At 53.3% G+C, this 27,594-nt stretch overlaps 1 protein-coding gene across 1 annotated transcript; it reads left to right on the plus strand.

Moving 5' to 3' along the window:
* The first annotated feature begins 1,362 nt into the window (after window positions 1-1,362).
* Window positions 1,363-27,594, plus strand: CFAP65 (cilia and flagella associated protein 65). Its single transcript, XM_084524121.1, has 33 exons — window positions 1,363-1,459; window positions 2,474-2,548; window positions 2,855-3,018; window positions 3,700-3,802; window positions 4,359-4,525; window positions 5,702-5,901; window positions 6,576-6,721; window positions 7,406-7,628; window positions 7,975-8,240; window positions 8,684-8,884; window positions 9,268-9,630; window positions 10,146-10,283; window positions 10,849-11,094; window positions 11,468-11,692; window positions 12,362-12,514; window positions 13,065-13,230; window positions 13,894-14,022; window positions 14,702-14,927; window positions 15,216-15,344; window positions 15,579-15,755; window positions 16,103-16,169; window positions 19,593-19,703; window positions 20,467-20,658; window positions 21,264-21,422; window positions 21,891-22,034; window positions 22,483-22,599; window positions 22,952-23,089; window positions 23,653-23,718; window positions 24,313-24,527; window positions 25,167-25,307; window positions 25,790-26,086; window positions 26,715-26,852; window positions 27,088-27,594. Exons 2-33 carry the CDS (start codon window positions 2,474-2,476, stop codon window positions 27,122-27,124), a joined length of 5,319 nt encoding a protein of 1,772 aa, XP_084380247.1. The 5' UTR covers window positions 1,363-1,459; the 3' UTR covers window positions 27,125-27,594.

Genomic DNA, 27,594 nt, shown 5'->3' on the forward strand with positions numbered 1-27,594 from the left:
ACCCCTTAGGGCTGATCCCTAAGCACCATGGGCTTGGGGACAGCGGGGACAGGGATGCGTGTGGAGAGGCACGGCTGGGACAGAGGGACGGGGAGGGATGGAGATGAAGGGAAAGAGGAATGTGGGACCAGACAGCGGGTGGATGTTGGATAAATCCTACACGGGGGGACAGTGACCCGCAGTGGCTGCTGGCAGCTCAGCAGCTTCCCCTGGGTGCATGGGTTCCCCTGTCCCTAGACAGCACAGCCCCGGGCACCGTGGGACCCTTTGGGGAGTGTCCGGACCCCAAAACTGCCCAGGGGAGCACCGAGGGATATGGGTGGAGGTGGGCACCGTGGGGAGGGGGCGAGCTGGGATGGCAGGGGCAGAGAGGGACAGGGAAGATGAGGGCGAGCTGGGAAGGAGGAGGGGAGCTGAGGGATGTCACAGACTTGGGACCGTTCACCTTGAGGGGCGCTGACAGGTTTAATTTCCAGAGTACGGCCATTAAAGTGATGGATGGCAGGCGTTCGTCGCGCGCAGGCCCTCGGCGGCCACAGGAGGGTTTGTTTGGTGGCTGAATAACATAAATAACAGATTTATGGGGCTGCTTCTGCAGGAGCCAGGCACTCGGCCAGCGCTGGGGGGGCCGGAGGAGTTGGGGTGCTGATTTACGGCTGCGTAGCCGGGTGGCTCACGCCCTAAAGGCAGAGAAATGCCATAAAGCTGCGCCTCCTCCTGCCAGCCCCGCTCTGTGCCACGCTGCTGCTAACACCTGGGGGGCTGTCTGGGTGTCCCCACTGGGGACACGAGGGTCTCCCGCACCTCGAGGGACATCCTGGGGGGATGTAGGGGTGACCCACGGTGGCGGTGCTGCCCCACGGGACTGGTACCCAGGATACCCCATGGGCTTGTGCCCCCCTGCCCCTTCGCCACCCTCAGCCCCATCACTTTTGGCACCCGTTATGTGGGTCACTGGTGCTCCAAGGCCGCACTGGGGGGCTCCCCCATCCCTATACCAGTGCTCCCCAGCCTTCTGCACCCCGTGCCCCCACAGCACCCCACCCGTGAGCCCCGCAGCCGCCCCCTCCATCCCACCACCCCACAACTCTTCAGCACCCCTGCTGCCAGCACCACCAGCTCCTCCTCCTCCGGGACCCATCCTCCCGTCACCGTCCCCTGGGCACCCCCCCGCCCCAATATCTGCCCCCATAGCCCCCGGATCCCGTCCTCCTGCTGCCCCCTGGCGGCCCCCGCCGCCCCCCGGCACGGGCTGGCCCCGGGCGGCCGCCGTCGTTGCCACGGGAGCCGGGGACGCCGCGAGCGGTCCCCGCAGCAACGGCACCGGGAGCGCACCGGGACGGCACCGGGAGCGCACCGGGAGCGCACCGGGAGCGCACCGGGACGGCACCGGGACGGCACCGGGAGCGCACCGGGAGCGCACCGGGACGCGGCGGGGCGGCGCGGGCGGGGAGCGGAGGTGGGACGGGACGGGACGGGAAGGGGGTGGGATTGGGGGGACGGGGTCGGGAACGGGTTGGAGGAAGGATCGGGATTGGGATCAGGGGTAGGGGTCGGGATTGGGATTGGGATCAGGGTAGGGGTAGGGATCAGGATTGGAATTGGGATTGGGATGGAGATTGGAATAGGAATTGGGGTCAGGATAGGGATTGGGATCAGGATAGGGATCGTGACTGGGGTAGGAATTAGGATTGGGATTGGAATTGGGATTGGGGTCGTGATTGGGATAGGGATTAAGATTGGAATTGGAATCGGGATTTGGATCAGGATTGGAATTGGAATCGGGATTGGGGTCAGGATAGGGGCTGGGTTCAGGGTTGGGATTGGAATTGGGATCAGGATTGGGATTGGGATAAAGATCAGGATTGGAATTGGGATCAGGGTCAGGACTGAGATTGGGATTGGAATCAGAATCAGAATTGGGATCAGGATTGGGTTCAGAGTTGGGATTGTGATTGTGATTGGGATCAGGGTTGGGGTCCGAGTTGGGATTGGGATTGGAATTGGGATTGGGATCGGGATCGGGGTTGGGATCAGGATTATGATCAGGACTGGGATTGGAACTGGGATCAGGGCCAGGCTCCATGGACTGGGGCTGCACTACAGCGCAGGGAGCTGGGCAGCGCCCCGCTGCAGGGAGCATCCTGCAGGCACCTACACGGGGCTGTTGGGGCCATACAGCAGGGCTGTAGGGCACGGCCTCACTGCCAGGATGAGCAGGGCCACCGTGGGCCGGGCAGGGCCGTGCTGTGAGAGCCCCAGGAGAGCTCTGCCCCATGGGGTGAGGGGCTGTGGTTGGTGCCGGGGGGCTGCTGTGCCAGGCAAAATGTGGGCATTGCTGGGGTGCTGCAGGACAGCCTGTGCCCTTCAGGGAGCTGTGGCACCCTGAGAGCTCTCAGGTCTTGGCAGCAAAGGCTGCTCGGGTGCTGGAGCAGCACGTGCGGAGTTTTTTTTTTTTCCCCTCACCTTTCAGATGCTTGCTCAAGCGCATGGGGAGCCCCCAGACTCGGGCTCGTTTCAGAAGCTGCGCTGTGGCTGCGTCAGGAAGGTGAGTGGTGGAGCAAAGGGTGCCGTGGCCACGGGTGGATTTACTGGCAGAGAAGGAAAGGGGAGAAAAACAACAACAACAAAAAATAGCTTTTGCTTCCCTAGTTCATGCCAGCCTTTAGCACCCGTTGTTTGGGCTGTGGCCAGGAGGTGTCCCCTCTGGATTTACGGAGCAGACCTGGAGTCCCCAGCGGGGCTTTGGGTGACTCCTGGAGCTTTTCCACAGGGTGGCTCTTCCCACCCGCCCTTTGCCAGAGTCAGAGATTTCTCCTCCCTCCTTCACAAAGTGCTCCTGTGCCTGTTGCAGCTCCCCAGGCTGTCTGCAAGAAAGGGAAGGAAGAAGAAGGGAGTATTCTGGGGCATCGAAGTGGCAGAAACACTCAGGTGGCGCGGCTGGGAGCTTGGAAAAGAGACCATCAAACATCTGATCCTGAAAAACGTTCACGAGAAAACCCAGAAGCTGAGCTACAGGTGCGTGGCAAGTTTCCTTCTCCTTTTACTCCCCAGGATCTCACTGCATCTTCATCCCTCCTGCTCTAGCAGTCACTTTAGCACCTTTTCTCAGCTGCATTTGCCCCTCTTCCCTTGGGCTATGCGCTGCAGGCAGCGCACGCTCGCTGGCGTGGCCGGACAGAAACATGCTCATTCAGATGCACAGCCCTCGTTCCTGGCAGGAGTATTTTAAACGAAATGCCTTTTTAAAATTCTGTTTTGCTGATACTTCTGTCTGTGAGGCATTTCCAGTCTAGTGAGATTTTAATCGTGGATGTGTGCCAGCCCGGCACTAGCGTGTCCCGACACCATTGCTCCCGGGAGTCCCGCTGGGTGTTGGGACTCCAGCACACTCCCTGCTCTGAGCCTCGAATGTTTCTGCCCTCACCAAGTGTTTGGCTCATGCTGCACGGCCTGGGAATGTCAGATATTGTTCGAGGAAGCGGTAGGTATTTAGAGGGAGTCAGTTTTCAGGACACTTGGGCTCTGTTCCTACTCCTGCTGAGTTGCAAAGTGACCTTGGGGTCGGCTTTGTGAGTTCCTTCTGATGGTGGGGGGTGGCACTGCTGGAGCCGTTTGATACTTTATTCTCTTTTCTGCTAAATCAGCATCCTCTGCGTGGCACCAGACAAAATCTCTTGTTGTGGTTGCATTATCCAGATGTCCTTCCACGCGGTTCTTCATCACTGTTTTCCCGCAGCCGATTGCTCTGAGCCCTGGCATGTCCTTAACTCTGCCCATCATTTTCCGGCCCACTGAAAAGGTAAAGTGGCAAAACACCAAAACTCCTCTCGGTGCAGGGGACTTGCTTTCTCAGAGGGATCACTGCACGTGCTGCAGTGCCCGAGGTCTCTCCTTACCTGTAAAAGTGGTGCTCAGGGAGCAGTGAGCACGGGGGAGCATGGAAGACACTTAATCTAGGCACTTAATCGAGGACTGGTATTTCTGTGCTGGTGGAGATCAAGGAGAGGCTGTGCATGCTTCAGTTAGCCTGAACTTGAACCTTGAAAACACCAAAACTACCAATCTGCAGCAAAACCACTCAGGTGAAACAAACGTGGCCCTAAACTGCGCTCCCAGAGGGGTGTTCACGTGCTCCCCGACACGGTGAGGAGCACGCCTGAATGCCTGCCTCTCTGAGTGCTTCTTAGGCTCCCTCTCCAGCACAGAAGCTTTCCCTGGTGCCCAAATCACAGGCGTTTTTGTTCCCAACAGCCTCCCAGCGGTGAGGGTCGGGTGATGGGTGTTTGCTGGAGGAGCTGCGGTACCTGCAAGGGGGACCCCATCCAACTGCTGTCTCCCCTTGCTCTCCTGTGCAGAGGGACTACGAAGACAGCATCTGCTTTAGGAAGGCCGAGGGCGAGTTCTCTGTCACCCTGCGTGCCACGCTCCCGCGCCCCTGTCTGTCCTTCCCGGCGACTGTCCAGCTGCCCGTCTGTGCTGTCCACAGCGTCACGGAGACGACGTTCACCGTGCGCAATGTTGGGTGAGCGGCGCGTGGCTGAGCAGGCCCCCTTTCCGTTTTTGTCGGATATTTGGCTACCTTCCTGGGCTTTCGGCTCGTCCCCGTTGTTATTAGACCTTCTGGCTGTCTCCGCGGTCGGCAGACCCCTGCCTCCTCTGAGATCAGAGCAGAAAAGGCAGCGGAGATGGGAGTGTGGATTGGGTCTTGCTGTGGGCACATCTTGGCATTTCTCATCTCTCTGATTCCAGCGTGCTCTGGGAACCGTTCACGCGCAGGAAATAGTCAGTGACCAGCAAGTGTCCCACAGAGAACATCCCATGTCCACAGGAAGGGCCTGGGCTTCTGCTGAATCAAAGGCAGCATGCCCACAAGAGCTGGGAGAGATGAAGAACCAGCTGGAAGCATTTTAGTCTTGCTGTGACTTGGCCTCTAAGCAGTGGCAGGATTCTGTGGTTTGGAGTCATCCTTTAGGAGCAAAGATGCTCCCAGCCAGCAGGGACTGTCTTGTTTTAATTGCAGCAGTTTTATAAATGGGAAAGCAGAGGAGAGGTTTGCAGGTAAGAAGGAGGTGTACTTCAAACCATTTGCAGGGAGTGACAGTGAGAGCAAAATACCTTTTACTAGCTGAAAAACAGCCTGTGCTCCCCAAAATATTCAGTTGATCTGGGGTAGAGGATAGGGATGGTGAGCAGCACACTGCTCAGAAGCAGTATAATAGAAAAGCCGATGTTACACGGTCGTGTTCTTTGCACAAATCAAACAAGCAGAGCGAGCTTGCTCCGGAGAAGAACTGAATGAGGTGTTAGGAAAAGAGTTCAGTCCTCTCCTCTCACCTGTGCATATAACAGAGGAACAAATGCTCCTTTGGAATTAAGTAGCAGCCAACGTAGGTCCAGGAAACGCATGTGCTTCATTCCGGAGCTGATTTGTGTGCTGTCACATGGTGAGGCTGAGAGATTTTTTGGCCATTAATAAAGTCCTAGGATGTAACAGCAAAGGTTAATTAAAGCGTAAACACAGCATTTGCAGGCATTAGAGACAAATTCCTTCCCAGCATCACAAATTTGGCCAGATGCACGAGGGGTTCTGACGTTCAGCATCGGTTGCTTAACATCCTAAGTGAGCAACCCCCTGGGAAAGGCACGATTGCACAGGCAGCAAAGGTTTCATTCATCTCCAAACGTCTCTCTTTGCTAGTGATCTCATCACCGTGTTTGCCTGGGAGACACCCAGCCCTTTCTACATGATCCCTGCCCACGGCATGCTGTCTGCAGGCGAGGAGTGCCCCATCAAGGTGGTCTTCCAGCCCAAGGTGGCTGTGCTGTGTGACGTGGCAGCAACCTGCTGGTTTGGAGGTGAAGAGAAGCAAAAGAGGACTCTCCAGCTAAAAGCCCGGGGTGAGTCATTTGTGCAAGTGGTGCTCAAAGTAACGAGTGTTATCCCTAACCACAAAACAGCATTCCACGGGGATGCATTTGAGGCTTGAGCCCTAGGTGGCTCGCCCGCTGATGAGCAAACGAAGCCTGTGGTTTGAGAGTGAAATTCTCTAATATGCTGTTGTCAGCTTGGAAGTGTGCTCCGAAGAGACGGCAGAGTGTAAAGTGCCCTGTGGCATGCTTTGGCCAAACTGAAGTTTCTGCTCCCTGCTTAAACCAGCAGATGGGAAGAAACGAGATGAGTTTGCTGGTGGAACAGAAAAACCTCCAGGAGCTCCTGGTCTTCCTGCACTCGGTTTCTCATGGCTGTCTTTGCCAGCTGGAGAGACAGAGGGATGTTCTGAAGCTTTCAGGATGCGAGCAGGCTATAATCTGGAATAACCACGATGGTTTCATTAACGAGCCGGTGCCCGAAGTGCCTTATATGGCCACTGACAAAGAAAAGATGGGGCTCTGTTTGGTAAACTGAGGTCGGAAGGGAGCTCATTCGTTTTAAAGCAGGGCCAGCTTTGAAGGCAGATCCAACCTCAGAGTTATCTGAGGTTAATTAGAGGCTCGTCTAATTGAGAGTTGAGTATCCAAGGGCGGAGATTCCACCACGCTCTCTTAATGCACTGTATTATCTTCTTTAACAGCCAAATACCCCTACCTGCGGGTGAATGTGCCGGGGGAACAGTATGAAGGTGTAAAGCCTGGGAAGTTTCGGGACGTGCTGTGCTTTGGATCCGTGCCAGTGGGCACTACAGTGGAGAAGCGTGTAGAAATCTTCAACTTGTCTGTGGTATGTGGAGAGGGAGACTGCTTCTTGTAAGAGGTTGACGTGCTGGCGCGTTTCCCTGGGGGATGTGGCTTTGGGAATATCCCTTAATGTTGTGAAAATAGCCCAAGTGGGAGTCTGAACAAAGCAGAAATGAGGAACCTTCCACTGCCAACAAGGCCGTTCACCCTTGCCCTCTGCCTTCCAGCTATGGCACTGGTAACTCATCCATTTGCAGCACGCTTCTCACTGCTCTTGGTGCAGATCAGGCAGCCCCTCTGGTCCTTCCTGCAGCTCTCCTGCTCACGCTGGACATGCCCATCGGTCCTGCGTGGCAGCCTCAAATTGGTCTGCACGTGTCCCAGGCAGCTGATGGATCTTCTGGTGTCCCCAGTTGGCTGCAGCCTGGTGAACTGCTCTGAGTCCAATGGGCTGCGTTTGAGAACCTTGTTTGTGTGCCAGCTCAGCCTGCTACAGACCCCTTAAAAGCTGGCTGCACTGACTGCTGACATGGGAGGCAGCAGTGCTGGGTCTTCAAAAGACTCTGGGACTTAGGAGTGGCAAAATCATTTTGCAATCATTTGTTATACTGGCATTCATTCTGCAGTAGTGGCCAGCACACCCAGGTAAGGATCAGGACCTTCTTTCAGGGGCAAGAGGAAGGAGTTAGGGCATCACTCTGGAGTTAGGGCTCTTCTCTGCTTGCAGGTTGATGCACCGTGTAGGATAGAAAGAGCAAAAGACCCTCTGCTCCAGGACCACGTCTTCTCCTGCGATGTGTCCCACAGTGTTGTGCCTGCCAAAGGGAAGCTGGTCTTGTGCATCCGATTTCAGCCACGGACAGTGGGAGAGCACAGCACTGATTATTTCACCGTCATGTCGGCTGGATGCCTCCAGCAGGCTGTTCTGAAGGTGGTTGGCTCATGTAAAGGTATCACAGTGAAATCCTTCCACGGTCCTCTCTGCCTTCCTCTCAGCCCCGTAGGGAAAGGGCTAGTGCCTGGAGAAGGACGAGGGACTGTCACAGCCCTCAGCTGTAGACTTACCTTCTGCTGCCATCCAGGCTGCCCCTGGTGCACTCTTTGAAGTTTAGATTTGCTGGAGACAGATGTGAAGTTGTTGGCAGTGAATATCCAGCTGTGTGCTAGGACTGGTGGGCTTGCTAATGAGATCATTCTAGGTTGGGAAGATCAGTTAGGTGCAGCAGTGGTTTGTGACACGCTGATAGAAAGGAGATGTGACAGGTTTAGGATCTGTCTTGCGTGTTTTCGTTCTAGGTCCTTTGGTGTCCTTGCAGCAATCCTCTGTGGACTTCGACTGGATCAATCTTGGGGAAAGTTCGATGCAGATCCTGAAAATCAGCAACATCTCCGATGTCCCTGCATGTTACCAGTTTGATATTGATGGCAGGGGGAGTGTCTTCTCTCTGGATCACCCCTGCGGAGTCCTGGAGGGCACGACGACACGAGCACTGAAGGTGACCTTCCGACCTACTCACCCCATCAGCTATCACCGCCGAGTGGTGTGCCTCGTCCACCACCAGGTACGAGAGGCAAAGGGTGGTATCGGTGCTCTGACAGCTCAGAGGGCTTCTCTGGTGTCACCCACCAGGGCTGGCCTCTCTCAGTGAGCAGCCCCTGGCAGTCTATTCCCACTGCATTTACAACGATGCCCGTCCTGGGCTCGTGCTCTGCAGGACCTGCAGGAGCAGAGTTTCATGCCCACTTAAGTGTCCGAGTGAAATTTTGCTGCACAGCTGTGCACGGAGTGCCTTCAGCATTCCTCCCACTTGCCTCAAAGTTCGTGGGTCACATCAAGACAGAAAGTAACCAACAGTCAGACTCAACAGAGCAGAATCTAGGGCTTTCCCAAGCATGCTTTTGGGATTGAGGTGCTAGGCTAGTGTCACGTTCAAAGCAATCACAGAATGGCAGCTTATTTCTTACAAACCTTTCCGGTGTTTTTGTGTTTTGTTTTTTTTTCCAGGAACCCTTGTATGTGGACTTCTTTGGTACCTGCCATTCAGACACAGCTAAGCCAGCCATCCTCCAGGCAAGACATCTCTCCTGGTTTCAGACCAATATGGTGAGGGGGCTGACCTTCTATCCCCCCGATATCCTGAGTGCGATGCTGAAGGACGGGATGTTGCAGATGGATGAAAACAGAGCCCTCATGCTGCCTCCTGAGGTACGAGTTGCCCTCCCTGAAGCCTAAGATGCCCCAGTGCTGTTCTCTGCAGAGGCTGGGCTTCTGTTGCACAGATCTAGAAGGACTTGCAGGTGCCACCCTGACCTCCTTAGCAGCTCTGCTGGTGATGTTCCCAGCACACACTAACAATATCTGCGTTGGTTGGGTTTAACTCAATCACGGGGGCATCTTTTGCCATGTGCAGCTTTGGAGTGAGGATTGGCTGCAGGTGGAAGCATCCTTAAAGCCTTTTTGCTGTCCTGGGAGCTGTTACCGAAGGGCATTTTGCACGTTGTTTTGCTCACGAAGGCAGTCAATTCCTAGCGTCTTGTCTCCCACGGGCACATTTACCCTGCTCTCACTGAGACCTTTCCATCCTGCAGATCCCTCCGGACAAGCCCCCCGAGGAATACGTTGAAGCCAGCTCCATGGCTGAGTATTTCTGTGATGGCACAAGCAGCGACCTGGCCCTGTTTCCCCCCCACGTCAGCGTCAGCCCCAGGGAGTACGATTTTGGTTGCTGTGTGCCGCTCCACCAGGTAGAACCTCTTCCTCTCTGCGTGACCAACCACACCAAAGGAAAGATCACTGTTGCCTGGACTCCAAGCCATGGCAGTGCCTTCCAGGTGACACCCGAAATCTGTGACATCCCGCCTCTGAAGTCTTCAGCCTTCCGCGTCCTCTTCCAGCCCACTCAGCTCAACAGCCTTTATGCGGCAGAGCTGGAAGGCTTCGCCTTCTACAAGGTTAGTAGAAATTGCTAGGACCAGTTTATCGAGAGGAATTAGGAATGAGCAAGAGACTTTGCAGGCTAAAAGGCCTTTTGGGGAGTTAAAATTCAAATGGAGCCTTTCATGCTGAATTTGGCAAACCTGCATCCTTTCTAAGATCCTCTGGCCACTGCCGTGGTACACTGGTGGGTTAATATTTCTCCTTCATCTGTGTCCTGGCAGAGATAAGTCAGCAAAACAAGCCATAGCTCATGCATATAGACAGCAGTGATTACTCTTTTTGTGCGGTGAATGTGAAGTAACGCACACTTTGCTGAAGGAGAACTTGCTGTGAATAACTGAACCGCTACTGTGGGCGGCAGTCTGCAAAAGGATGGGTGTTGTGGCCTGGGTGATGGGCAGCAAACAGCTCCTCAGGCCCAGGGGTGTCAGTGAAACAACCTGCTGCCTGTGGTGGTACTTGCACGCGTAGGCACCTTGCCACGCTTCCCTCCCACGTGCCCTCAGCTCTGTCTCTGGTGTGCCTGCAGGTTCTGAGGCAGTACAGCAACATCGAGGAGGATGCCACCATCTGCCCACCCTGGTGCCTGACTGTCAGGCTGAGGGCGCACACCTTCGAAGCAGAACGGGAACACTTCATCCCTCAGTACGTCCTTGACGTCCCCAAGGTGCGTGGCTGGTTGATGGACTTAGACCCCACTCAGGTGCCTCAGGCACTCTGCACGCACTTACACAAGTGGAGAGCAGCTCACAGAGCCCGTGCTTTTGGAAGAGAAGTGGCTTGCAAGGTGGCGTGGAAGTTTTCCTGTCTCTTGTCGATGTATGTGTAGCACAACAAAGTATTGATTCTGTGAGGTCAATGGAGCAAATTCCAGCTTGTTGGATTTCTTAGTCCAAGAGGTTGCTGTACATGCAGAGATTGCAGGTCCCAGCAAGGAGCTCACTTTTTGGAACAGAAAGCCTTGCATAATGGGAAGTATATTCATTAATCACATGCGTGTATGAAAGGTGAGGATTGCTGTGGGAAGGGAAAAGACCATACACTGTGTACCCTTGGGTGATTTGCTTCATTTCCTTGAAGAGAAGCAGTTACAGAATTCTCCACAGGTTCAGGATGGTGCTTATTGAAACCTGGGATTCAATTAAAAACAAACAAACAAACAAACAAACAAACAATTCTTTAAGCTGGCTTTATAAGCCTCATGCAAACAACCCTTTTTGCTTTTTTCCTAGACTTTTCCTCCCGTGGCTTCTGACAATGACACCTACTGCAGTGTGCTGCTCTCCAACACGGGCACCTCCCTGATAACCTTCAGTGTGAACCACACTGCTTGCCCCTCTGTTTTGGTCAAGCCCCACTCAGGACACATCATTCCAGGAGGCCACCAGATTTTCTTTCTCTCCACTCACCCAGTTAGCACAACCCCGCAGCAGCACGTCCTGCCCTTGCAGCTGAACTCCTGTCCTGGATACACCAAGGTAGGGAGAGGGAAGTAGAAGCTGGTAAGAAAGCTTTCTTCTGTTACATCTCCTAATGGCTAGTTTGGATTTTTCTCTTTGGAAATAGGAATGAAAGAACACTTTCAGCCTTTAAGGTGGCAATCCACATTGCATACAGAAGGTGCTTGCCATGCCAGACATGCTGAACCCCTTGTTCCCTTGGGTCTCTGTCTCCTGTGATGCACTACACTGTGCTCAGGGACCTCCTTGGCAGCCCAGTTCAGAGTCCTTCCTGTCCTCCTTCAGCCCCAGTTTGTTCTTGCTTCCTTCTTGGCAGGAGCCACATCTTTGTGAGGTCCATCCAGAAGTCAGCCGAGACTTCTGGTCTGATACTTTCCTCTGAATTCCACAGGAGATTGCCATCAGGAGCTGTGCGGAGTCCCTTCTCTTGCTCTTAGAAGGTGATGGGAATCTCTACTTCAAGCCCATCTATGTAGGGACCTCCTCCACCCGCATGTACACCATAAAGAACTGCACGAGGCTGCCCATGGCCTTCACATGGAAGATCCAGCAGTCTGACAGCAAGGTCCTCTCTGTCAGGCCAGCCACAGGCTTCCTCCAGCCCTGTGAAGCCATGGTAAGTTCAGGTTCTACCAAAACCTTATTTTGCTGTCTGCAGTACAGCTGTGGAGTGTTTAGAGCAGAAATACAAGGGCTGCTGATCATTTGGTCATTAATGCCAAGCTGGGAGGGTATCCCCTTGTCAGTGTCTTAGCTTGGGTTGCCAGCCAAAATCTGCAGTTGTGCAGGTTCCCACGACCTGGATTTGCCCAGACGTGATGACATCCTCCTTGACTACAAGACCAAATGAGTTTTAAGCAGGGACTAGATAATGATAATGAGTTTGAAACAGGGACTCCAGATGGGTCTGGGTAACCACACAGCACCAACTGCGTTTTGCACCTGGATACGTTAATAGATGGAGGACAAATGAGAGCACAGGCGAGTTCATTATGTTCTTCTGCTGTTCTTCTACCTGCAAACCCAGTTTCTAAACCTTTCCTGCTTTTTCTGAGTACTTTTTGAGAGTAGTGAGGATGAACAGATCTCCAAGGGCTGATTTTAAATATCCCAAAATGAGCCTTTGACACAGGCAGAGGTGATGGAGGACTGATGTGTGTCCAGTGCTCTGTAGACCACTAGGATAACTGCAGTGGAGGAAGGGGCTCTGCACTGAATTCAGCCATTGTTGTGTATAGGATTGTGTATAGGATGTAAGCTCTCTCCTTCCCTCTTGTCATTCCAGGCTCAGGAATGGACTTTTACTCCTGACAAGGTGACCAAGTACCTCCTGCGAGCTGTGGTGTTCGTGAGCTGGAAAAGCCCAGCCCCTGCGTCTCCCAAAAGCGTGCATTATACCTTACGGATTGTTGGGGAGGGAGCACTGGGCACCATCAGGGTAAGGAACTGGGACCCACTGGGTAGCAGGAGGGGGACTGGGTTGGGGTAGTCCACAGATCTGTGCAGCTGCCTTAATTTTCAGGCAGGTTTCCTAAGGAACCAGAGCTAAATAAAAGAATGCTTTGTAAGTCACTTCCCAGTGACATCGGACAGTTGGATAGAAAGACTTTAGAGATATTTAGTCACTGTAAATTGCGTGCAAGTGGATTGCCAGCTAAAAGAGAGGAGGGCTTTTGGTGCAGTCATGGAGGGGCTGGCAGACAGAGACACGCTGGCAACCTTTGTGCCAAGTGCCAGCTAGTGTCCTCACAGCCACTAGCATGTCACATCCTACCCAGCCAGCCCAAATAACACTAGGAGAAAGCCTTTGGAGTCCCTTGCAGCCCTGTTCCAGCCTCTCCTAGGGCATGCGAGGCCCTACACAGAGTAGGGAGCTCTTCACACTGCGTGTTTTGTGCCAAGGGATCAGCACAGTGGTGAATTGAGCAGTGCCTGCACTTTTTCACTCTGTGTAACAGTCACCTTCGCATGCTGGGCTCGTGTTCCAGGCACAGAAGGAGCACCTGGACCTTGGAAATATTCTGGTTGGTGACCTGCAAAGCTGCAGCATCGTGCTGCTGAATGATGGGATCTGTTCTCTGAAGTTCATCCTCAGCGTGGAACAGCTGATCACCAGGCCTTGTGACCCTGAGGAAGCCCGCAGCGATCCACTGGGTACTGTGGGAGAATTGGCTTGGAATGGGGCCTTGGTCTTCTCCTCTTTTCTGCAAAATCACACTAGCATGAACGCAGAGGTCGGGCTGCTGTCATGTTAACTTTGCAAAGCCTTTCTCAGGAAACATACACACCTTCCTATCCCCATCACTGACTTGATCAAAAATATCTGTGTTGGCTTCTTGCTCCAAGTTAATTTTATCGGTGTGAGCGTGCATAATTCTGAGTAAAATCAAAGCAGCAGTGCTGGTTCTACATATACTAAGGCCTGAAGAAAGTGCTTTTCATGGGCTATTACGTTTTAAAGATCCGATTTGGAGTACCTATAGTTAAGTTGGCTAGAATAAGTGAGAAGAAATGCTGGGAGACTCGTTGGAGGGATGCAGAGACCAGGCACAGAAGTCAGAGGGAGCTATGCCACCTAGCGCAGCCCTGGGAAGATGGCAGGTGCTGGGGCTTGCCCTGCGCAAAGGACATGAGGGTGCTTCTGCACGGAGGTGTTCGGGAGGGCAGAGGGCAGTTCTGGAAATAACACAGGCAGGGTGTGCACGGGCACTCACCCTGTGTGTGAGTGTGGTTTGCATCTTATGTTTGCTGAATACATGTGTGGTGTAAGAGACACCAGTGGTACCAAGAGCTCACGCCACCTCTTTTCTCCCACAGCTTTAGAGCTGGAGCCCTCCAGAGGGACAATCCCTGCGAGATCAAAGGCTTTTGTGAGAGTATCGGTCAGGCCAGCCCGTCGGCTGCATTACACCTGGTCAATCAAATATAATATTTGCACCTCCACAGGTAAGAGATGGGTGTTTGGGGGAAATGGGAGAAATTCACTCCCTCCCAGCCAAGCAGACTGTGCCACAACAGGCTGATGTATCCTGAAATATATTCCGAGAGCTTCATGCAACCAGTCCTATGTAGCAGAGGTCCTTTTTACAGGTCTGGATTGGTCCATATATGAGGCAAAATGTGCTAGAACTAGAAAGGCATGGAGAGTGGCAGCAGGGGTATTCAGAGGTGAGGACCAGTATCTGTACAAGCAGAGAGCAGTTAGACAAGGAGTTTTCACCTTGGAGAATAAAAAATGGCAATGCCACATGGATGGTACAGAGAAAACAGGATAAAAACAAAACAAAACAAAACAAAACACTATTTTTTATTTGTTTTCTTCCCAGTGTGCAAAGAAGGGGCGCCTGGTAAAGTGATTGGGCTGTAGGCTTAAATCTAAAAAGTCTGGAGTTGCATAGAACTAAACTGTGGAAGTACCCTGTCGACAAGGACCATATTCATAGACTTTAGGTGATTTCTAAAAGCAGAATTTAAGTTATGGCTGGAAGTCGGTGGTTCAGAGGTTTTCAAAAGCTGCCAAAGAAAAGACTGTGTGCAAGTTCTGTGCTTTCTTTGGCCCGGGTTAGGGTGTCTATCCAGTCTGCTGTTGCAGACAGCTGCCCCTTAGTGGTGTTTCTCTCCCAAGCTCCGGAGCTTGCAAGCACGAAAGAAGAGCCACAACCCCTCTGCCGCGTAGAAGCAGCAGGTGTCTACCCAGCCTTCTGCGTCGCAGATGCCTGTTCAGCAGGGAGTGCTGGCGGCGTCAGCAGGTTGTACCTCTGGAGGCTTTTCTCCCTGGACAAAGTGAATGGCTACTTGGAACAGGACCCAGTTCCCAGCGAGCTCACCTACAGAGTTCCTACAAGGCACAGGTGAGATGAGGAGGTGGCCCAGAGGAGCTCTCGGTTGCTAGCACAAGCCCTACAGAGATGCTGTGGCTGTGGGGCTGTTTGGCAGTGTCCTGCTGCGTGGCTCTCTGTTATTTTACTCTAGCCCCTGCAGGCAGGTCCACTTCTCTGCTTACCCTCCCTAGAGAGGAGCAGCACAGACAATAATTAAATTTCAAGGGGACTCTAGAAGTCTCTGCTCAACCTCTTGCTCAAAGCAGGGATCTCAATTTCATCTTTTTTTTTTTTTTTTTTCTCCTCTCCTGGAACCAGCACGTGCTTGATCCCTCCAGTGTACACTCCTTTCGTGGTGGATTTCAACTTCGGGGCTGCCCCGATAGGCTCAGAGCCTACCCTGGTGGTGCTCCTGCTGCTGAACAAGGGCGTGATGCCCGTGGAGTGGTAAGCGGTGCCTGCTGGAGCCCAGCCTCCTCTCCAGGGTCTCTCTGGGGATATGGAAATGCTCAGAGGGGCCGTGAGATGTCTGAATATCAACGGGGTGGATTTTATTGGTGTAGCTGGTGTTGTGGGGCCGTCGGTGAGCTCGTTGGCGGGTCTGGGGGGGGAAGCCTGGCTGAACGCGTGGACCGTGGCCCTGGGCAAGCTGTCTGTCCTTGTTGCTGACTGGGTCCCTAGGGCCTTCCTCTTTCCTTCTGATCAGAAGATGGAGATGGAACACTGGGCTGAGGACGCTGAGCTCAGCCCCCGTGAGCTGCACCAGATGAGAATTCAGGATAACCAGCTCTTCACTGTTTCTCCAAAGTCAGGGAAGCTTCTTCCAGGACAAGAGGAATGTGTCCAGCTCTCACACAGGTGATGGCAACTGTCTGTACTTCAGGGACGCATCCTGCATGACAGGACAGCAGAATCCCCTTTTTTCCGTACTGGCTCCTTTCCCTTCACATGCCACTTGCCCACTTTCACATGGTTTTGGCCTAGAAACTCAGGTTCCTAAATTGGTGAGTGACTAAAATCAACATTGCATCACTTTTTCCCACCCAAGCACAACTCTCCCGCTCCCTCTCTCCACGGCCCTTACGCAACAGTGACTCTTTAGCAGGGAAATGAGTTGTCTCTAATGTACTGTGTGACCCCGATTCGATCACCATGGACACAAGGTTGGTGGCTAATGGTTTTTCTCTTTCTCCTCATGCTGCTAGACATGATTTCATTGGCACCGATCACCTCCCAGTCCTGCTGAAGGCTTCCTATGGCCATGAGATTCTGGTAAGGCAGCAGGTACCTCCTGCTCCTGTTTGCAGAACAGCAGGTGGGGACCGAATGACACTTTATTTTTTCCCTGAAGCTACGTGGCAGGAAGAAGGCTCTGGCCTTCCCCTGGAGCCTGCACTGACACAGGGCCGAGCAGAGACATAAAAACTGCACCCTGACAATGCTGTGGTTTCAGCACCGTGTGCTGGGGCAGTGCATTGGCAGAACGGCCCTTGGGTGTAGGAAACCATTTGCTGGTTTCCCCAGAGCACAGGTTGCAAGAGGATGTGTGGATGTGTATATATGTATACATATATATAAATTATATACACATATATATTTTTTAATATAGTCTTAACCTGTATATTCTATCGGTGGTGTTAATACAGAACGGCTTCCTCCTCCAAACGAAGCCCAAAGCAGCCCTCCTGGGTCTTACCATCCCTGTGTGTTTTCCACACTCAGCTGTAACTCCCGGTCAGGATCTCTTTGTTTCTCGCCCTCATTTCATCTGCTGCACAGCGAGTTCTTCCGTGCAGTGATCCCGGAGTTCTGTGCAGCCCATCCTGCTTCTCTCGGATGCAGTTTTCCTGATGCTCCTCAGTTCTCTCCTCTCTTCACAACCCCTTGGGAGGTGCTTTTCTCCCCACGTACCACCTGCAGTGGCTGCTGTCTGGGGACACGCGCTGGCACAGGGCTGGCAGAGCATCCTCCAGCTCTGGAGGCACGGAGGCAGCTGCTCCCGCTGGCCCAGAAGGTGCTCCCCGCATCCCCACTTGGTCCTCCCCCTTCTTTCTCCTTGCCAATAGCCGAGGCGCTTCCTACTCATTCTTCCTGCTTCGCTGCTTGCTAAAGCATCCCCGAGCTGATCCGCTGTGTGTTTTCCCTGGGCATTTCCTCAGGCCTGGAACTAATTTGCCTCCCTCCCTCCCTCTCTCAAACTGTCAGTTAGAGTCAAAGTCACCCTGTGCTCTGCCGGGCACAGCTCATGCCCTGCTGAGCCTTGCTGTCTGTCTCTGAAGTTTCCTATGAGACCATTGTGTTCGCACATCTCTTTTATTTTTCTTTTCTTTCAGGACTGTTGTCAGCTGAAAATCCAACCCTTTGACCAAGCTGTTCAAACAGTGGCTTAACTGTGCCTTCTCTCAAAGCCCTCGGACGGGCTCTCTGTGCTCTGCCTGCCTGGCACAATCCTGAGAGTGGCAGCCAGCGTTTCACCAGCTGGCCAGGGAGGGATGAGGCTTTGGAGTACCAGAAGCCTACAGGGCACACACCTTCCCTGGCGTGCTTTCACTCCTTCCAGCCATGGCATGAAGAGGTGGTGGAGACCACCGTAACGGTGCTCGCCTGCCAGGGCTGTAGCAATCCTCACCTGGGAACTGAGTGAAACTTGCAGAATATATGCTGATCCTAAGGGAAGTAAATGCTGTAATGACAGCCTAAAAATTAAGTTTGGGGAAGGGTTTGGGAAGCAACAATAAGCAGAGGTGGAGACTGTCAGACTATGGTGTTGTCTGGTCTTTCTGTCGAAACCCAAATTGCCTGTGATGTGAGCCAGCTGAACACTGATGCATGTTTTTTTTTTGGGGGGTGGTCCAAAGTCACCTCTGCGATGGCTTCACACGTACGGGCAGTTTAACCTCCCACTCTGCTTCCCCAGCAGAGGGTCTGCTGCTTCTTCAGGAGTCCCCATCACTGCTCCCCCTCTCCTTTCAGTCCTGTGGCGACTGGGTTTGTAGGTGCTCCGAAGGAATCAGACTGATTTCCCACAGGCAATTTCTTCTGGCTGCAGGAGGAAGTTTCTGTGGGACTTGTTTGTCACCCAATTCCTTCCCCAGGAGGGAAACAGGGCCCCAAGCTGCCTCGTGCTCTCGTGGCTCATCCTTTGCCTCATCTCCTTAGCCTGCCTGTAGCAGTGCAGCTGTGACCTTGTTCTCAGAGCTCAGGGACAGTTTGGCTGGGCACAATCTGCAGCCCTCAGCACTTTTAGTAGGAAGGGCCCAGCTGGCTGCAGGTGCTGCAGGGCGAGGTGGCTGTAGGCTGCTTCCCAGAGCTTGCTGGAGGGAAGGGCTGGATCTCAGGGAGAAGTGCTCTCCGGGAGGGGAACTGATTGCAGCAGCTCTTCACGTTTCTCCGTTTGTTTCCCTGTAATAACAGTCCTCTAATTGTCACATCTAAGGAAACTGATGATGGTTTTTCCTCAGCAGTTTTGGTCTGGTGGAATCAAAGGCAGCCTTTTGACACAGGTAGTGCGAGTGGGTGTTTCACTCCCAAAGCTTGGGAAGGTTCCTGGCCCTTTTTCCCTTGCAATTTGAAAGTGCCAGCTATTGTCCTTCTTTTATTTGCACTGTATCTGGCTTGCCGAGGCCCTTAGAAGCTGAACACTCATGTAGTGCTTTGAAAAGATGAAAGAATGAAATCCCATGCGGGACTTTGTTAGCGTTGTGTTTCTAGTCCTCTCTCCCCCATCGCTTTGCTTATGGAGCCGAACTGGAAGGGGTTCTTTTGAAGAAATCGGCACTCTCTGCTGTGTTTAAACAGCTGATATGGTATCTCCTTCAGGTGTCTGTCCAAGGCATCCACCCAGCATCACAAATGTCTTCTCCATCTTCTGTGTATGCACTTGAAAAGTAGGCATGTCCTGGGCTTGGCTAATTGCGTACTGCAGTGACTTCGCTCCCTTTATGCACGCAGAGGCATCATTAGCTCTGTGACTGCTTTGCAGCCTCTGTCTCTAGGCAGCAGATGGCTCAGGGGTGCTTTGGGGTGATCCTGCTGGAAATCACGCACCGTGACTCATCTCCAGCCCGTGTGCGGTCTTCTCAAAATACAGACTCCTGTGTCTCTGCCTTTCCATGAAACAGCTCTTGCAAATCCCTCTGCTTGGCTTGATGGGGTGGCTGCTCTGCTAACAGCTTACTGTTAATCATTACTTGATCACCTGAAATTCAGCTGGCATCGTCTTGCAGCCTTTGGACCCTGTTATACACAGTCTTGGAGCAGCACGTTCTGCAGAGGGAGGACATCCAGATGGTCCCTTCCAAGAGGAGGTCCTTACTTAGCTAAAATTCTGGCTTAGGATTTAATGGCCAAAGGGTTTGGATGTCACAGCTGCACAGTCTACCACGTACACTTTCATTCATGAAGAATTTCTAGTACATACTTGCAAGGAGAAGCACTGAAGCTGGTGCCTGATATAGAAGGGAGAAAGGCACCGTGTTGCTGACACAAGATGCCAACCTCCCAGAGGAAAGCCAACATCTGAGGAGGCTCTCCATCTCCTTGCCCCCGTCTTAGGACTCACTGTCGTGGTATTACCAAATTTCAAGCTGTAAATGTGTTGCTGTCAGTTTGCCAAGTCCTTCCGAGCCCTTGTGGGGTTGTTAGCGACGGGGCCAAGGCTTTGTGAGAAAGTGGCCGTGTTTCTTCCTGCTGCAGCTGAACTTCAGAGGCGTGACGGTGAAGCAGGACCAGCGGTACGTTCATTTTGCATCCACTAAGCACCTCTTCACACCCGTCGCGATTGGGACTTCCTACCCCCCGACACAGGTGAGCATCCTGGGGCCAAACCCAGCAGCAGGCAGAGGGAACGAGCTAGCAGGTTACTGTGCCCAAAGGAGCAGCAGGGGCTGAAGCATTTCCCAGGAAACAGGGTGGTCTCCACAGGGCAGCACCACAGCAAAACTCTGCACCTAGTAGTAGGCAGAGCCTGGAAATCGGTGCCAGGAGCTTGTAGGGAAAGTACCTCTCGTCACCTCCAGCTCTATGGGATTTGGCATTTACTCTAGCCAGAATGCACGTGAGGTGTGTTGGGCTCTTCCCCTGTTCTCTTGCGTTGTATCTGGGTGAAGACTTGTCTAACTGCTCCAGGCACTCTGGGAACGAATGCTAATTAGTTTCTTAGTAAATTAATTGAACTTCCTTAAACACTTATTCAGCAAGAAGAGGTAGCTTTGATTCCGTTCTGCCTAATTTACTTGGAAAATGAACAAGTCTGAACTGAATTAAGATCACTTTAACAAGGGTGTTTCTGCATTTCAAGTAATCCACTTTACAGTGATCCCTTTAGCTAATTTGTATTAATTTTCTCCTAGCCTGAACTCACAGGGAGCCACATGGAGAGGCACTGTAGTCATTCGTGTACCTGCGTGGTGATAAACCTCTTAGAGTCTCGGGGATAGCTCCTGACACTATGAGGTCTCCTCGTGCTTAGGAGACAAGCTGGCTAATTACTCGTGGTTATCAGAGTCCCCTGGGGAAGCGTTGACTACTTTAACTTGTGCAGGGTGTAACGAGCTATGATTCCCTCCAGGTTTATGAACTCTATAATGGTGGCTCCATGCCAGTGCTGTTTGAGGTTCAGCTGGACAGCATCATGAGGATCCAGAAGGACAATTTTCAGCATCCTGTGTTCGTCTGCTTAACTCCCAGAGGAGAAATCCCCCCTGGCACAACCGGTCAGATTGAGTGGATCTTCTCACCGCTGGAAGCCAGAACATACTCGGTAAGGCCCTCCTCGTGACTGCCAGAAATGGCTTCTTTCTGCTATCCTGTGCCAAAATTTCTTTAGATCTTGTATTGATGGCTCCATTCCTCCAAGAAGCAGAATCTGAGAGCAAAGAAATGACTGCTCTGGTCAAGAAACAGAGCAAATCATCTCGTAAGTCTCTTCTCCCCAAAGGACACATTTCTTCCACAATCAGAGCCATCCCAGCACATATTTTTCAAGGATCTAATAGTGTCCACGGGGGTATAGAAAGCTCTCTGGAATCAGCCTTTCCTAAGGCCATTGACCTAGGCTGCAGGAGGCAGGCATGGCCAGAGCTGGAGCACAGCTCCACTAATGGTGGTTGCATGAGAGAAAAAGAAAAGAAAAGAAGAAGAAATAAAACAGAAAACAAAGAAAAAATCCAGTTTTTGTTCTGAAAGGGTGTCCCTGCGCATCTCATACAGGACTTGCTATCTGCCTGCTTGACTGACTTTCCTGGGTTAGCAGGAAAGGCCACCAGAGGGGTCAAAGCCTAAAAGAGCAAAGAAACACGGAGTTCTCTTCACCCGTCTCTCCCAAATATGACCCTGGTCTTAATGTTTTTATTCTGTCCAAGGCAGGTTGAAGTTCCCATCCACATCCTGGGGGGGCGTTCAGCTCTGATCACCTTCCAGGGAGTAGGCTACGACCCGAATACCACAGGAGAGAAGTCCACGTTCAGCGAAGTCCTGGCTCCTTCTGTCCTCCTGGGTTCTGCCAAACTGACTGTGCCTGGGCAGGTAAGTCCAGGTATGGCGATAGGAGCAATATGATCGGCCCAGAAATGCGTGAAAAAGACTGAAATATGCAAGTGGCCCCATCTAGCAGTAGCCTGCATTGCAGAGGAGTCCATGGCAGCGTGATGGGCAAGATATTCCCTTCCAGCAGGTCACCTAGAGCCTGATCCACTAAAGCTGTTCTGAAAGCTGCCTTCTTTCCAACTTTGGGCAGTTTGTATTGCTGGGAGAAGAGTAAGCTTTTTAAGAGTAGGAGTAAGCTTTTGTTTTTTTTACACCAGAGGAACGTAACACTCATTCCAGTTGTTATGGTAAAGGTCACCGGCTAATATATATATATATATTTTTTTTTTTCATTATTTTTTTTCCTGGACTTTGCTGTACAACCTGAAGATGAAGGTGTGGCTGCCCTTCCCCGCCTGCCATCTCCCTTCCCTGTTGCTCTCCCCGGTTTCACCCTCTTTCCTGCAGGCGGCCACCTTATCACACCACAAGATTTGCGTCGGAAACATCCCAGACTGCAGCAGAGCGTGCCGGCTCGTCTTTCTCAACAACATCTCAGAGAGCAAGGCTGTTGTGTTCGCCTGGAAGACGAGCACCGTTAAAGACAGTGGGGTGAGTCGTTCCTTCTTTCTCCTCTATTCCACCCAGGGGACAGGGGGTGGATCTCCGTTGTGCCACAAAAAGCCCTGCCTCTCCATTTTCACCCAGACACCGGGAAAACATCCTGGAAACTGGATTTTGTACTAGTTGTTGAAAGGAAAGGGCAGAGAAAAGTGGAGGCAAGGGAAGGCTAGGAGGAAAAAAGGCAGGAATTCAGAAAGGGCGTCTGAAGATTTCAGCGAGGGTATGGGAACTTCAAACCAAAGGATGTGATGAGCCTCAGGGCTCCATCCACCAGCAAAGTCTACAGTCACTCCTTGAATATAGCAGCCGTATCCCCCTCATGCCACCTACATTTCAGAAGGGCACAGGGAGAGAAATCTCACCGTTCTGTATTTCCTGCAAGGCGAGGGCGTGCAGCAAGGGCACGGGACAGAGAAACAAATTTTGTTTTCCCCAGGTGTTGCAGATTGCTCCGGAGCAGGGGGTGATGCAGCCTGGAGAGAGCATCCCCTGCTTCATCACGCTGCAGCCTTTGGGGATCGCTTCCTTGTGCAGCATAGATCTGGTGTGTGAGGTGAGCCCCGGGGGGAAGGTGTGTATTCCCAGACACAAGAAGGCACCGTTTGAACAGAACTGGCTTCCCGTGGGAGCTGGACACTTAAATGTCAGTGAAAAGCAAGTCTGGCTTCTGTAAGACTGGTGGGGGCCCAGCCTTGCAGTACTGTCCCTCTGGCCAGTACACTGGCCAATTTTTAGGTGTCCTTTGACAGCAGACTGTGTCTTCTCTGTATAAGCCTCCCAATAACACCGTTCTCTCCCCTTCCTGCCACGGGAGGAAGGACTGACAGGCATGAACTTGAGCCAGAGGCTCTGTTGGTTGCAGCTCCTTTCTCGCCCTGCTCCCTCAGCCATGCTTTGCTCCGCAGGTACACAGCCAGGAGGCCCTGCGTCGGCATGAGAGGGAGCTGAGAGAGTGGGAGAGGGAGAAGGAGCGGCAGGCGGTGGAGTTCACCATCACGGAGAAGGACCTCAGGGCTGCGAAGAAGCCCAAGTCACCTGCAGGGGTGAGTGCTGCCAGAATTTTACAACAGCTCGGAAGCAGCAGCCAGGGGTCAACAAGAAACGTTCCTGAAGAAAATCCAGGCAGGAGGACGCAGGGCTCTGATCCACTCAGGTTCTTGTAGCCGGTCTGCAGACAGTGGGAAATCTGATTTTGACTTCTAGCCAAGAATCCTCTTGCATTCTCTTTAATGTTGAGAGAGGGGATAGCAGATGTGGAACCTGAAATTAAAATGATTTTTTCCGAATTACCTGACAACCTCTGAGTTTGCTACTGATCATCTGGAATTTGGAAGGGTGTGAAAGGCCTTAGGGAAAACAAAGCCAGTGGCTCTGGGAACTGCTGGTTGGATTTAAAAACGGGGAGAAACACTGGAGTGAAGTGTGTAACTACCCTTAGGAATGGGCACAGTGAAAGCTGGGAGGATGAGATAGATCGCTGGGTTTCAGCTAGGGCAAAGCAAACCCAAATCCTCAAGAAATCCTTAAGGCTTGTTCTGCTCCAAATCTTTCCATACACTGTGATTCCTCCATTTATTTATTTATTTATTTATTATTATTTTTTAAGAGATCATCAGATTCTGCTGAGACAGAAAATCTCCCTGAGCCCTCAGCTGTGGTCAGGAAATACAAGGTAAGTATTTAAGTAGTGCTTTAGGAAAGTAAGTACTGCTTGAGGAGAGAGGCAGATGCTGGATCTCGCAGCGTGGGAGCCTGGGCGGAGAGCACGGCAGGGTTTGTAGCTTCAAGGCTTTGGGACACAGACTGTTTGGAGGAGCCAGGAGAATCAGACTGTCTGGCTGTGTCCTGTGGGCAGTAACTTTCCATCTGGGGTGAACGGGAAGGGAAATTGGAAGCACGCAGCCATGGCTGGAGAAAAGCGAAAAGGTTTCAAATGAGCAGCAAAGGTGCACATGGGCAGGGGGGGTGGTTTCAGGGCTGGTTTTGGGTGAACAGGCTGGAGTGCAACAGCCCCGAGAGCCCAGGGGAGATACCCAAAGCCTTGCTGTCGCTTGGGGCTGGTGCTCTGGGCAGCAAGGAGGGGGCAGGCACGGTTCCCAGCGTGGCTCTTTGTGCCTGATCGGGCTGCTGCAGTGCCAAGACCGCTCGGATGCTGCCTCCTGAGCATCACCTGGTGGCTTCTGGGCTCTCCAGTTCTCACACGTACCCCAGCCCACCCGTGGCTAGAGGAGCAATTGAGGTCTTGCTGTTTCTTTCTCTCCAACAGACGCTGCCCCCTATTAAAAACCACCCAGTGCCCAATCTCCCTGCGGGACACTTGGACAGGAGGCTGTTGCTGGACAAAGAAGCCAGCCGGGTGTGGGTCAAACCAGAGCCTCCCAAACCCATCCTTTTACACCTCGCTGTGACAGCCAGGTCCCACTCCACTGAGGACTTCTTCAGGAACTTCCCCTCTGAGTTCCCCAAGTACTTCTTGCCCTGGTAAGAGACCTGTCCTTTTGGCTCAGCATCTCCACCTGAGCCAGGGCTGCCCCGAGCTGATACCCACTGAAATTACCTGGAGCTTTGCTCTGCTCCTCTCCAGTGCCTCAGCATGGGCCGGAGGGGCTTTGCTTTCCCTGATATGAGCTGTCATGGCCTTTTTTTCTCTCCCTCTCTTGAGAGAATAGCCTGGTGTGGTCCAGGTCCTGATACTTAAAGGCCCCAGCATCAAGGCCCTGATACTCATGGGACAAAACCCAGGCTTAAATCCCCGCCAGAGGTGCCAGGCATGGGAAGGGCAGGAGTATTTAACAACGTGTGCTCCTTGGAAACCACTGGGCTTGGGAAAGCCTCTGTGGGATGCTGCAGCCACTCGTTGACACTAACGTGAGCCAGGAGCCACTCTTTGGGGTGCTGGGAGGAGAGGCAGCCCATCGGGAGATGCTGTCAGGGCTTAGTCCTCCTCTTCTGTGAGCGTCCTTGCTGCTGTCACGTGCAGCAGCTCTCACGCCTCCCCCAGCACCCTGCGCAGCTCCCTGCTTGCCTGCGGTGCTGCTGCTCAGCCAGGAGCCTGCAGGGCTGCAGGAGCTCGGTTCAGCAGCAGAACCCCCGACGGGACAAATCCCTCTTGCCCTTCAGCCACCTACCCTTGGAGAGCAGGCCTGCAGACGGGGGTCAGGTCAGCGACAGGATGGAGACGGACCCCAAATGGCTCTCCCTGGCTGCTGCCTCCAAACAGGAGCTGCAGATAGTGGCTGACGTGCTGACGGGGGTCCTCAGGTGCGTGCCCCTTCACACTCACCCCATTCAGAGCCCCTGTCCCCCAGGTGTGTGCGTGCAGCACGGGCTAACCCCACGGGATCTGTGCACTGACACTGCTCCAAAACAGAGGACGCAGCTTGCCTAAAGCTGCCCTGGGGTCTGTGAATCCTGGGGTGGCAGCCAAAGGCAGGGTTTTGCTCCCCAGCTCTCTGCGCAGTGCTCGGTGTCGCTGCCCTGAACCACGCTGCTCTGCCTGCTGTGGTCTTGCCTTGCCAGCAGGCAGCACCCTGCAAACGGGCAGCATTGGGGTTTGCCTGTTCTGTTTGTCAGCTGCAGACATCTAAAGAAAAAATACCGGGGAAGCAGCGGTAGTTTCTTTAGCTCAAGCCATTGATACCAGCCAAGGTTTTCCCTCTGATTTGTTGTTACTTGCAGTGATGCCCTGGGGTCACTCAGATACCTCATTTTCTGGGACTCACCCCTTATTTTCTTCCTCCCAGTGGCCTCTTGGAGAACACCCAGTTCCAAGACGCAGCGAAGAGATGTTTGGATGAACCCATCCCGTATTTCTCCCAGTTCCGTTGTAAGGAATCAGCAGAGGCACAGGACGGGGGACAGTGCACCACGGCCCCATCCAGGGGCTCTGCTTCCCCGGATCTTTACCCTGAGGCGAATGGAGAGAGGGAAGAAATGAAGCAAGAATCTTCTCCCAGCAAGGAATTTCTGGAGTCCTGGGAGAGGCTGAGTGAGGTTTTTCACCACGAGCAGTTGAGGGAGCAGAAGGAGATGCTGAGCAGGTGAGGACGAACTCACACGGAACAGATTAAAGTTGCTGCCTGGCCAGAAACCCATTTCTCCACCTGCCCTGTAGCCTTTTGGGGTGTTCTGTGTGCTCTGTGGGGACGCCCATCCTAGCCCACCCTCCCACCCCTCTCCCAAGTGCAGTCTGAACCGTTCAGGCTTGCTGCGTCCTGGTGCAGAGCACGGGGCAGCAGCAGGATGCTGGCTCTGCGTGACGTCTGCTTTACACCTGGATGCTTCTGGCTACGTTGGACGTCAGCAGGCAGCGTGTGCCTACCTCGCCTTTTATTTTTACTGCAGTATTTCATCACGTATTTACTGCGGCTACACCCTGGCACGCTGCTGCGGGCCACGAGCACATCCACAGACGCTAACTACAACCCAGCTTGGAGGGGAAAAAAAACAGTAAAATTGCTGCTACCCTGCTCCGATCAAGGTCAGGGCTGGGTGCCAGCTGGTGGCAGTTCTGGGAGAAGGGTCAGCGCCCGAATGCTCAAGGCTGTGGATCATTGTGCAGGAAGCAGCCTGTGCTCTTCTGCTGTGCCTGGGGGGAGCCACAGCAAGCAGCCTTCCTTATCGGCTCTCTGATAACCATCCTCTCTGCCTGTACTCTTGTCCCTCCAGGCATCCAGCCTTTGGGACCCTGGCGGAGCTGGTGCTGGAGAACACTCTGCAGAACATCCTGCTGGAAGCCAGCCGTGGGGAGGTGGTGCTGACAGCCCGGCCCAGGGTCATCGCGCTGCCCCCCAGCCCTTTCCGAAGGTAGCAGAGCGTTTCTGTTCTCTGCTGGGGGCCAGGAACTGGGTTTGGCCAGGCCTGGGGATCAGGACAGGGAGGGTCGTTGAATGGAGGTGTCATCTCCAGAGCTGCTGAAGTCTTGTCCAGACGGAGAGTGGATGGATGTTCCCTGTGATCCCTCGGGGAGGGATGGCTGTCTGGGGGGAGGCAGCAGCAGGCTGCACTCTCCCCGCTCCAAAGGCAATCTCTTTTCCTTCAGGATCACCGATCCAACACCCCGAAACTCAAGGACTTAGCCATGATACAACGCACTGCTCGAGCCCTGCAGGCATGCCCGGTGCCTGCACCCTTCCTCCCGCCCCTGTGAACCCCAGAGCAACTCTGAGCCTCCCACAGCACGACCTGAACTCGGCCTGCTGGCCACCTCCAAGGACATACGCCCTGCCTGTGTCCTCAGCTCCAGCTTAAATCCTCCAGCAGCTCCACAGCAAAGTTCACGAGATCTTTTTGTGGCTGCCCATCCATCCCGGAGCCCTCAGCCTGTGCCAGCTGGGAAAGGAGCAGAGCCTGCTTAGGAATAGCACTGAGGAAAGCCGAATAGCTCCCCAACAGGGAGCAGGAGCTGAATCCTCCTCCCCGCCTTGCTCCTGTGGCTGCTCTGCGGGTCCCACATCCAGCAACCCAGCCCGTGCGTGCGGCTGCGGGGTTTCCAGCACTTTTGGCAGCCCAATAAAAGGAGGTTGGCCCCTGGGGGCACAGATCCTGA

This window comes from Aythya ferina (genome assembly GCF_964211825.1).
Source record: "Aythya ferina genome assembly, chromosome: 6".
Taxonomy (NCBI): Eukaryota; Metazoa; Chordata; class Aves; order Anseriformes; family Anatidae; genus Aythya; species Aythya ferina.

Coding starts and splice junctions, on each gene's coding strand:
- CFAP65 (XM_084524121.1), top strand. CDS start 2,474: ATGCTTGCTCAAGCGCATGGGGAGCCCCCAGACTCGGGCTCGTTTCAG. Junction 3,019..3,699: donor ACCCAGAAGCTGAGCTACAG/GTGCGTGGCAAG, acceptor TGCATTATCCAG/ATGTCCTTCCACGCGGTTCT. Junction 8,885..9,267: donor CCCTCATGCTGCCTCCTGAG/GTACGAGTTGCC, acceptor TCCATCCTGCAG/ATCCCTCCGGACAAGCCCCC.